The following is an 11,872-nucleotide window of genomic DNA, read 5'->3' as shown; positions in this document are numbered from 1 at the left end:
AAAAAAATAAAAAATTTAAAACTCACAATCAAACCATTATTTTCCATCTGTATCTTTTCTAAATAAAACAATGAAACTTAAAAAAACAAAATTTAGACCATCTAAACACATAAAGAATATATATATATATATAGAAGAGAGAGAGAGAGAGAGATCAAATAAGAGGTCATTAACATAGATGTAGCCAAACCTCTCGGGCTCCATTTATATATTCTATCGTCAAATAACAAGTGAGCTATTAACCTGTTGCATTTTTTGGCGTACTTCATAATAAGACTCTTTAGCACGTAGCTAGACTTTGATACATAGTCATCGTAAAACTTATCCACTAATGAGCAAATTAATCACCTAAGGTCCTACATTCTCCGAGGTATCTTTGTTTGTTTTCAAGGAATATTCCATCATATTCTTCTTTTGTCGATGATGATGAGCCATATCATAAGTAGCATGAAGGCCAAAGAAGACATAGTATATCAGCATCACAGCAGTGCAAATTCCAAATCTTATAAACGCATCAGTCCCTAAGGACCCCATCAGAAAGATATTTGTTGCGATAGACAAAGACGGTAGCCAAGGGACAAGAGGTACCCCCCAAACCCTAGGTGCCCTTTGCTGAGTCAAAAATAATGAAAGTCCTAAAGTGGCCAAGAACCATAAAGGAACACTTACGGTGTATCCGACCCAACCATTCTTAGGTCTCATACCCCAATAAGTTGAAGTGGCCATTGAAGAAGCAACAATGAGAAGCAAGAAGATGATCAGCTTTATCAAATTATGAGTTGGTGTCACTCCTCTCACATAGTATCTTCTCACAAGAAGTGCCACAGCCATCATCATGAAGATAAACAGTGTGCTTATTGACAACAAGCTTGCCAATACATCTAAGCTTGAGAAAAATGCAATGCTGGCAGCTGAAATTATATATCAAAAAGCCAGCAATTATCACAATTGTCATTGGTATATAGGGATAGAATTTTGAGATTAAACTTTTAATCTTGACCTATGCCTGTTTGTAGGAAATTAGAGACAACCCTAGTTTGTGGGAAAGAAATGAATTACAGTTTACCCAAATAGAGTTGGTTCAGTGACAATGGACTGAGTTTCCATATGGACTTGGGAAAAATATCTTTGGATAGGAATTCACTTAATCATTAATCAACCTTAATTCTTCGGATTAGTTAAGGTGGCAAGTAGTCATAAATGTGTGAAAGTTACCATATTAGTACAGTTGATTACCTGAGATGGTGATGAGAAGGGTAGCATTTATAGGGGTTCCAGTCTTGGGGTGGACGAGAGCAAACCATGGTGGAATCATATGGGCACGTGCGATATGCATGATATATCGTCCTTGTCCTAGTGCTCCCACCAAAATCACAGTGGTCATACCCTTTAAAGCTCCAAAAGCCACCACATACTTTGCCCATTTCAGTCCCACACTTCCAAAAGCCACAGAAAACGCTGCGTTTCGGTCTATTTCAGTGTACTTCTGCATCATACTCAGTGAAAGTGCCATTAAACAATAAATCACAGTGATCAAAGACATTGATCCAAGTAAACCTATTGGTATATCCCTTGAAGGTTTCTTAGTCTCTTCAGCCATGGTTGCAACATTCTCAAACCCAGTATATCCAAAATAAACCACAGCCGCTGCTTTGAAAACCCCTTCAATCCCATAAGGCAAGAAACTAGGTGACGACAGGTTTGAGGTATTGGCATGGGAAAAGCCTAGGACTATAACAAAGACGATGACGAAAGTGTTGATTCCTGATGCTATCCAGTTGAGGTACGAGGTTTTTCTGGTGCTGATCATGGCGATTGTGGATAAAATGGCTAACACCACGACGGCTATGGGGTCTAGTAAGTTGTAGCCCGCTTTGAGATTTGTTTTGATGCGAAGTGAATCAGAGGGACGATTCAAAAGTGTAGCGAAATAGGAGGTCCACCCTCTTGCTACTGCCGCACTTCCTATTATGCTTTCAAGAAGAATGTTTCCTGCTGCTATGTATGCAACAAAATCTCCCAGTTCTACTCTCAGATATGCAAATGATCCGCCTGCAACAAGAACTAGGATTTGAGTGATTTATTGATTTATTTATTTATTTGAGGATTAACTTAATATAGGAAAAATTGATCGGATTGTTTTGATTTGTTGTTAATTTAGTCCTAATTGTTGACTTAATATAACTTATACCTATAATTTTGACCTCATCAAGTAGTTTTAACTTTAACCATTTAAAATATAGTTTCGAAAATAAAATTGTATATTTCATGAAACTTAAATTTTAAATGGTTAAAATAATATGAAAGTGAGTTAAAATTTAGAAAGACTTAATTCCAGGTGAGTTAAAATAATAAGAAATGAGTTAGACTGACTCAGAAAGACAGTTATGATTGAATTAAAACTATAAGGATAAAATATTAATTTTTCCATTTTAAAAAAAAAAAAAAAAAACCTTTCACCGTTGGAAGAAGAAGCCACCTGCAACTGGGATTTCTACGGCGAACTCTGTGTAGCAGAAAACAGAGAGCATGGCGGAGATGCCAGAGGCGACGTAGGACAAGACAATGGCTGGTCCGGCGTCGTCGTGAGCTTCTTGACCGGTGAGGACGAAGATTCCGGCTCCGATCGCGGAGCCGAGGCCGAACCAGATGAGGTCCCACCAGTTGAGGCAGCGTTTCATGTCGTTCTCGCTTTCCTTTCTGATCTCATCGGTCTCGGTGACGTCGTCGGATCTGCTCGTCAGACGATCCTTGAACCTCAAAAACGTCTGAGATAGTGCCGTTTGGTAGGTTGTCCAACTCTGGAAGGATTCTTCAGGTAAGAAATCTTGCTTGCTCCATCTCCTCCAGTAGCTTCTCTGCTGCGAAGGAGGTTCTTCCATGGAAGCTACTACGCAAGTACTTCGTGATAACTCTGTGAAGATGATGAGTGGATTAGAATGGAGATAAGAAGTGGAAAGTGAGTAAAACTCTCTTGTTAATATCATGTACGTATTTACTAAAAAGTATAATATCTTCCTTTCTCATAATGAAAATAATACTCCTCCGGTCCTTAATATAACACCCGTTTAACTAATTTGATTAGATTAAGGAAGTTAGGTAAGTTAGTTAATTATAAGAAAAATGACACATTTTTCCTAAAATATCATAATTATCTTTTTTAATACCCCCTCTCCCTTTTCTATTTGATTATGGTTGAGGGAGTATCTATAGGGGTAATTTAGAGAAAATTGATAAATATGAGAAATGGGTATTATATTTAGGACCAAAACCAACTCAAGAATTGGGTCCTATATTAAGGACCGAAGGAGTATTAGATATTCACTTTCACCTAATAATTCTGTAATAGTAGTATTTTGATTTAATTAAATCATATTCTTAATTCGTAATTCTTCCAGGTATTAGCATTTTTATGCTAAATTGCTAATTCCTTATATATTATTTTTATACCTCCTACACTTAATATAATAGCGAGATTGACTTTCAATTTGATCCTAAATATAATATCTCAATTCACTTTGTTTTTTTTTTTTTTAAGATAGTCATTGTAATAGTTGCACATATTAAATATTTCTTCAAATGACATTTGCGGTATTCTAGGAACGATAACACATATTTTTTACAATATTAATTTTCTTAACCTATTCAAATTAGTTAATTAATTTTTATATTAAAGAGTGGAAGTACTAGTTGTTTAGTGAATGATTTATTTGTTCTCTTTTCTTCTATCTGTTTTATGTAAAATGTCTGTTTGCTATTAATAAGGTTGGGCCTGAAAAGGTTAGTTTAATTAAATCATATTTGTTTGCTAATTATTAGCTTAATTACTAACTATACCCTTAATATATAGTATACAACTAGAATCGATTAGGTTATGGTTAAAGAATAATATATCCATCATAATTCCATTTAATACTAGGTGAAATGACGATGAAATACCTTGTGAAAATGAAAAAGACAAAAAAAGAACCCAAATAAGTAAAATACCCAAATGGTCATTAGGTATGATTTTAGGATTTTTATGTTTTGTTAAAGTGACTGAAATGCCCATGAAGTGAGAGAAAAAGCCGCCGAATATGAAAACACTTAGAAGAGAGCAAAACATTGAAGCCACATGTGAAGGATGAAAACTGAAAAGAGAAAGCTTGAAGCAACATGTTTAATGCTAGAAAGAGAAAAATGTGAGTCATTTATCTTTCGAATGAAAGCAACCTCAAAGATTCCTCACGTCTTGAATTGAGATCAAGCAGGTCACCTGTTTTAATGAAAACAGTTTGCTTTCATTAAAACAACCCACCACAATAACTGAAAAACGACATATGTGATAGTTGTAAATATTAGATAGATTAAGCATATAATACTGGTGCACAAAAATGTATTGTCTAACTATTCTTATGATATTTAACTTATGGTTGTATATGGAATTTGTTTACAAATACATATTTAATCATGGTTATTGTGTAGTTATTTGCAATCATTTTTCATCCATATGCACACAGGTTTAATTTACTAAACATGTATTGAGATTCACAACTTGCGAAAAAAAATTTGTTTAAAATTATTTGTAATTTGTTTACAAACTTAGGAGATTTATAATTTGTTTATTTGGAACTGTTTTTAGTCTATTTGCTCATAATTTTACTAAACTTGTAACGTGAATAACAATTTGCGAAATGAAAGTACCAGTTCTCTTTTGCAACTTGTTATTAATCCATTTGCTCAAAATTTTACTAAACATGTAATAGGATTCACAACTTGCATAGTAAAATTTGCCACTTGCTTAATGGGATTTGCAACATATTTTCAGAAAATTTGTAATTTGTTTATTTGGAACTATTTTAATCCATTCGCTCATAATTTTACTAAACATATAATGCGAATAACAACATGCTAAATAAAAGTGACAATTCTCATAATGAGTTTTGCAACTTGTTATTAATCTATTGACACACAAATTTTACTAAGTATGTAATGGGATTCATAACTTACGTAGTGAAATTTACTATTTGATTAATGGGATTTGTAACCTGTTTTTAGGGGATTTGCAACTTATTTGCTTGGAACCATTGTTAATCCATTTACTCACAATTTTACTGAACATGTAATGTGAATAGCAACTTGCAAAGTGAAAGTGCTAGTTCTTGATTGGAATGAGTTTTGCAAATTGTTCTTAATCCATTTGCATACAAATTTTATTGAACATATTAATGGGATTAACAACTTGTGTGGTAAAATTTATAACTTGTTTAATGGGATTTGCACCTTGTTTATTTGAAATCATTCTCAATCTATTCTTTAAACGTACAATTTTATTAAATATGTAACGTGAACAATGACTTTTGAAATGAAAGTGACCATTTTCATAACAAGTTTTGTAACCTATTCTTAGGGTATGTTTGGGTTACACCCCAAACCATGGTTTGGGGACCCAAACCATGGTTTGGGGAATAATCTACCCAAACACCCCTTCCAAAAACCAAAACCATGGTTTTGGGTCAAACCATGGTTTTGACTCCAAAACCATGGTTTTGGAAAAAACAAATTTTTTTACTTTTGGAGAAAAAAGGGAGAGTGTGAGGGCCTATATGATATGTATCTTGTTATTTTTTTATAAACATATTTTTTTATAAATATATTTAATTTTATATTTTATAAATATATATACACATTAATTATTTATTAATTATATTATCTTATGTATTATTAATTATGTTGGTAAAAAACATATTATTAACAATTTTATTCATTCAAATTAAAATATATCATAAATCTATTTTTTCTATAATTATCATATTAACTTATGTCTTTTTTTTAGTAATTTGTATATATAAAAAGTGCTTCTGATAACAACTATCCAAACACTCTCACTTCTCAGAATCACTTTTTTACAAAATCTATTCTTCACAGAATCTATTTTCCCCAGAATCTATTCTCCAGAATCACTTTTCCAAACCACGGTTTGGTTTCATCCAAACACACCCTATAATCTATTTGCATATAATTTTTCAAAACATATAATAGGATTCACAACCTGTAACAAACAACCATAAATCAAAATTTTAATTCTCCAACAATCAATTTTCATCAACATACATGACATTGAACACATACGTTCTTCTTCCATTGACAACTTCAGCATAGGATTTCACAACTAGATTATTGATTTTAACAACACTAACCACTTTATGCTTCTTATTTGCATGTAATCCTCATGGTCACATAATCGCTTGCCACCACTTTTTCATTTTTGATAAGTCAATCTTTCATCCTCATCAAATACTCAATTTAAACCCTCCTCACCAACAAATCTATTCCTATCTGACGATGAAGAAACTACAAAAATAAAGAACTCAGAACCATCACTAACTTCTACTCACTTACGTATTGCAAACCCACTTAATCACAAGCAAAGCCTATCCAAATGTACAACGTCTGCAAAACGATAATGGTTAGAGGAGCAAGATAATAGTATTTCGAAAGATAAATGACTCACATTTTTCTCCTTCCAGCCTTAAATGTATTGCTTCAAGCTTCCTCTTTTCAACTTTCATCTTTTACATATTGTTTTAATGTCTTGCTCTGTTATGAATGTTTTTACACTTAGTTATTTTTTCTCTCACTTAATGGACATTTTAGTCACTTTAGCAAAACATGAAAATCTCATATTCATACCTAATGACTATTTGGGCATTTTATTTATTTGAATTTTTTTTTTGTCTTTTTGATTTTCACAAGGCATTTTACAGTCATTTTTTTCACAATATAAATATATTCATATTTTGTATTTTTGAAGAATATAAATACAAATTGGATCGTAGGAGTTCTTCACTTCCCAATTGACAGCGCCACCTAGCTTTGATTTTCTCAGGTCAAGCTTCGCGGGGGCTCAGCAAACCATTTTCTCAAGCAAGTCCTCTTTGATCGATGCCCAAATGCCCAATCCCTCTCTCTAATCTTCTCAGAAACTCAGTGCTGAGGGGTCTCAGCGTGTGTGTCCATTCTCCTATTCATTCGCTTCCGAGTTGCTCCTCACCTCCTCATAATGACGGAGAAGATGAAATTGAGCCTTTGCTTCCGGGGGAAATCTTCAAATCAGGCACCCAATCGGGTTCTTACAGATTGGGCGACTCGACTTTCTATTCACTCATTGAAAACTACGCGATTTCCTGCGATTTTAGGTCACTGGACAGGGTCTTGAGTCAAATGAAGCGCGAAAGGAGAGTTTTTGTCGAAAGGAATTTCATTGTAATGTTCAAAGCTTATGGGAAAGCGCATTTACCTGAAGAGGCGATGGGGCTGTTTCATAGGATGGAGAATGAATTTCGATGTAGGCAAACTGTAAAATCTTTCAATTGTGTCCTTAATGTCATTATTCAAGAGGGTATGTTTACTCGTGCCTTGGATTTTTATTCTGATGTAATTGCTACCAAGAGTCTGAATATACATCCAAATGTACTCACTTTCAACTTAGTTATCAAGGCCCTGTGTAAGTTGGGTTCAGTTGATAAGGCTATTGAAATGTTCAGAGAAATGCCACTCAAGAACTGTGCTCCCGATACATATACATACTGTACACTAATGGATGGGTTGTGCAAGGAGAGTAGAATTGATGATGCCATTTCTTTATTGGATGAGATGCAAATTGAAGGTTGTTTCCCAAACCCCATCACATTCAATGTGTTGATTAATGCTTTGTGCAAGAAGGGTGACTTAGTACGTGCAGCCAAGCTTGTTGATAACATGTGTCTTAAAGGCTGTGTCCCAAATGAGGCCACGTATAATGTCCTTGTTCATGGATTGTGTCTCAAAGGTAAGTTGAACAAGGCAGTTAGTCTAATGGGTCAAATGGTATCAAATAAATGTGTGCCTAATGATATTACTTATGGAACACTCATTAACGGGTTTGTTAAGCAAGGCAGATCTGTTGATGGAGTTCATGTATTATCCTCAATGCAAGAAAGAGGTCATGTAGGGAATGAGCATATTTACTCATCCCTTATTAGTGGGCTGTTCAAGGAGGGAAAATCCGAGCTTGCTATGCAACTGTGGAGAGAAATGGAAGGAAAAGGATGTCAACCAAATGCTGTTGTGTTTAGTGCTTTAATAGATGGTCTTTGCCGAGAGGGGAAGCCAGATGATGCAAGGGAAGTTTTATATGAGATGAAGAGTAAAGGATATGCACCAAATTCTTTTACTTATAGCTCCCTAATGAAGGGTTATTTTGAAAAAGGTGAAAGTCATAAAGCTATTCTTGTGTGGAAAGAGATGGAAGACAATAATTGTAATCATAACAAGGTTTGTTATAGCATACTAGTTGATGGCTTGTGCAAGCAGGGGAAGCTCATGGAGGCCTTAATGGTGTGGAAGCAGGCATTGAGTAGAGGAATTAAATTAGATGTTGTGGCTTACAGCTCAATGATTCATGGTTTTTGCAAAGCTCACTTAGTAGAACAAGGCATGAAACTTTTCCAACAGATGCTTTGTCTGGAATCTGAATCACAACCCGATGTGATTACATATAACATTCTTTTGGATGCTTTGTGCATGCAGAACAGCATCTCCCGTGCTATAGGTCTTTTAAATATTATGCTAGATCGGGGTTGTGATCCTGACTTAATTACATGCAATATTTTCTTGAGAACTCTGAGAGAGAAAGTGAATCCGCCTCAAGATGGGAGAGAGTTTCTCGATGAGCTTGTAGTCCGGTTAGTTAGGCGACATAGAATAATAGGTGCTTCCAAAATTATAGAATTGATGCTGCGTAAGTATTTGCTTCCAAAAGGTTCTACTTGGGCCATAATTGTTCAAGAGCTCTGCAAACCCAAGAACAATCAAAAAGCTATTAATGAATGTTGGAGCAGGCTGTATTGCTGATTTTTTAGAGCCTTTGTTTTCAACTCTTTTAAAGCTCAGAGATTACAAATACAGTAATCTGTCAAGGTCATCACTCTGTAGGTACTCAAACTTTTCAAAGGAAGATGCACAGCAAAGGTAGAGTTTTCATTGTGCTTTATTCATAGATCTCATCTTGTTTATTTGGAGATATCAGTGTGAACCTAGAAGGCTGCAAATGTCGAGAATTGTATCACTTGGACCATTTCAGCTGCCTGACTTTGTAAACTGCAGTTGTCCCCAACCAAAAAAAAAAAAAAAAAAACATCTTGTATTAGTCAATTCAAACCATAAATAATGTAGAAAAGATTTCAAAGGAAATTGAAAAATCCTAATTTTAAATCAATATTTTAAAAAAAATGAAAGTTCTCAACTATTTTAATTAAAGTTCTGCAAGAATATTAAGAATAGTATTATTCTACTTTCCAACACTATCTTATATTTAGCAGTTAGGCCTCTATTTTGATCCGTACTCGTGTTTTTTGAGTGCTATTAATCCTTTAGATAATTGTAAAAATTTAGATTTTATTAAATATGCATTTGGATAAGTGGATCTGTCTAGAAAAGAAAGTGTTCCTTGGAAATTTTTAGTTGACTTCCTGACTTGTTGACAACGATTAGAGATATGAATAAAACCAGGCTAAGGATTCATCTAACAGATTAAGCTTAGGTTATATTGATCCATGATAGCAATGGTCTTTACACCACAATATCATGTTAATTTCTCAATAGTTGTCCATGACAATTTGGTTTGGGATGGTTATTCACTAATTGTGTACATTTTTTGTCAGTACTCTCCTAAACATTCACGCTATGTTGCGTATGCTGACTGGTAACATTCAATGAAGAAGTTAAATCGGAAGAGAATAGAGGTAAAATTTGAGATACTGTAGGTTCTTTGCTAGGAAATTTTTTTTCCCCTTTTAATGATACGCCTTTGTGATTCAGTATTTGTGCTCTTTCTGACACTTAAGCCCTAAGGCTCGTGAGAAGTTTTTATTTCATAAATACTCCCCTGGTCCTATTTATAGGGCAGAGAGAGAAGATATTTTTTGGTCCTATTTATAGGGCACTAAGAGAAATTTTTTATATGGATGTACAATTTTATCCCTCATTTATTATTATGTTGATTTTGTTTACATGAGTATAATGTATATTAAATAGGAATAAAATTGGAAAGTTATTAAATTTTAAATAAGAGTTAATGAAGTTTAAAATTTTTCTTAGTCTGTGTAAAACATGTTGGTAGTGTCTTATAAATAGGACCAGAGGAGTACTTCCTAATCTCTATTTTTGGGAAAGCTTGACTTTGTTTAAAATGTAGCTTCAGAAGCTAGAGCTGTGGATCCTCTTTGTGCTTGTGAACATAGTAGCATATGTCTGATGAATTTCCATTCTTACTGCTACTGAAGTCATTAAAGTTGAGAAGTCACATCTGTCTAGATGGTTAATTTTCAATTATTGTATGACATTTCTTTCTTTTTGGCCTGAATGGATGCAATAAACAAAATCCTCAAAGAATTAATACCTGTCAATGTGTGAGACTATGCTATCGATTTATTTGTGCTGTTCCACACGTTAAAATTATTAGCTGTTACTTCAGACAAGAATGTTATGGTTTGATGTTATGGAATTTTAGATCTGGTAAAGGAGATTAGATACTGGATGAAGCTACATCCATGTTTGGGGTGGTTTTGTAGTTTTCAAGTTCTGAGAACTTCTGGAATAAAAGCCAAGATGAGAACGTTTTCTTTCCGAGCAGTCAAGTTTCGCTTTCATTGTATTGTTAATTGCTCTTATTTTTTGTTTTCTACTTATCGTCTGTCACTATGCTTCCCTGGCCAATTTGTCAATATTATGTGATTTGTGCTAGCAAATTTTGCTATTAATATGCACCTATAGGTTGACTCTCACCTTGGACAGAGCTTGAAAAGAATAGCCTTTTGTCAGATAAACTTGTGCACATTTGGCGCTTGCAAAGGCTAGTACCTGATGGCGATTGTTCGGAAATAATGAATGGACTCTCAGGTATTAAATAATAAATATGATGAGAATGAATTATGGAGCACGCACTTTGGTTAAAGAGAGAGGGAAAAAAGAAAAAGAAAAAGAAAAAGAAAAGAACCATGGAGCACGCACAACTGATATTCCTCATTTCTGGTTTATCTGTGATCCTGATATGTTTTCTAGCTCTATAATTTTCTGTACGCGTGTGTCAGATTTGGTTAATGTATTTCCCTTGCTTGAAGATTCCTTCTCTGGTAGTCTGATCTGCAATTATTCAAGAGCCCAGAATCACTTGACCTTAATCTTAATGTACCTTTAGAAAGAGGTAGATCAGAGTGTAAGACAATCCTTAGACCAGATGACAACAGCTAGGGAGGGTGAGGCATTTACTCATGAAGCTTCAAATCAACTCTCCTTTTCATCATGGATTTCAAATTGGACAATACCTAGGTATATTTAGGTCTTTAATATCATGTTTATGTTGATATCATGACATCTGAATAAATTGTCTTGAAGTAGGCAACGGAGTACAAAGTTAATATTGTTGAGCTTTTATTGGAAAAGTTGAATATTTGAAATCATGTTTAAAACCACTTATAAGCACATTTTATGTAAAACGAGATAAAATTCTTCTCTCATACTTACCTCATATTCTGTAAAGCACGATTGAAAAACTGCATATAAGCCATTCCAAATGAGTCGAAGGCTTTTAAGCTGGACTTTAGTTTTGTACTTTCAAATAACATGTGCTGATTCTGCAGGTCAATTTCAAGAGGATTATGGTTCTAGAAGGATTATTCGATTGGAGATGGAAGATCCATTGACGTTGGGGGTCCTATTCGCGTTTGTCATGTCTCTTCAACTGAAACAGCTGTTAGGTTCATGCAAGACTCGTTCATCCTGTAACAAAGGGGGTACTTGAGAAGAGTACCATAGTTGGAAAATCGGTTCATCCTGTAACAGAGCCAAATCA

At 34.3% G+C, this 11,872-nt stretch overlaps 2 protein-coding genes across 2 annotated transcripts; one reads left to right on the top strand and one right to left on the bottom strand.

Moving 5' to 3' along the window:
• Positions 1–224: 224 nt before the first annotated feature.
• Positions 225–2,940, bottom strand: LOC114718122 (cationic amino acid transporter 5-like). Its single transcript, XM_028903385.1, has 3 exons — positions 2,480–2,940; positions 1,237–2,052; positions 225–911 (listed from the first exon to the last, which is right to left on the bottom strand). The coding sequence occupies exons 1-3, from the start codon at positions 2,880–2,882 to the stop codon at positions 349–351; spliced, it is 1,782 nt and encodes a 593-aa protein (XP_028759218.1). The 5' UTR covers positions 2,883–2,940; the 3' UTR covers positions 225–348.
• Positions 2,941–6,862: 3,922 nt separating this feature from the next.
• Positions 6,863–8,875, top strand: LOC114718120 (pentatricopeptide repeat-containing protein At4g20090-like). The gene has a single exon (XM_028903383.1). The coding sequence runs from the start codon at positions 6,925–6,927 to the stop codon at positions 8,872–8,874; it is 1,950 nt and encodes a 649-aa protein (XP_028759216.1). The 5' UTR covers positions 6,863–6,924; the 3' UTR covers position 8,875.
• Positions 8,876–11,872: the final 2,997 nt, after the last annotated feature.

The sequence above is a fragment of the Neltuma alba genome, unplaced genomic scaffold, assembly GCF_004799145.2.
Source record: "Neltuma alba isolate B1F8T4 unplaced genomic scaffold, ASM479914v2 tig00011812_pilon, whole genome shotgun sequence".
NCBI classification, from domain to species: Eukaryota; Viridiplantae; Streptophyta; class Magnoliopsida; order Fabales; family Fabaceae; genus Neltuma; species Neltuma alba.
This window is presented reverse-complemented; position numbering and strand designations above follow the sequence as displayed.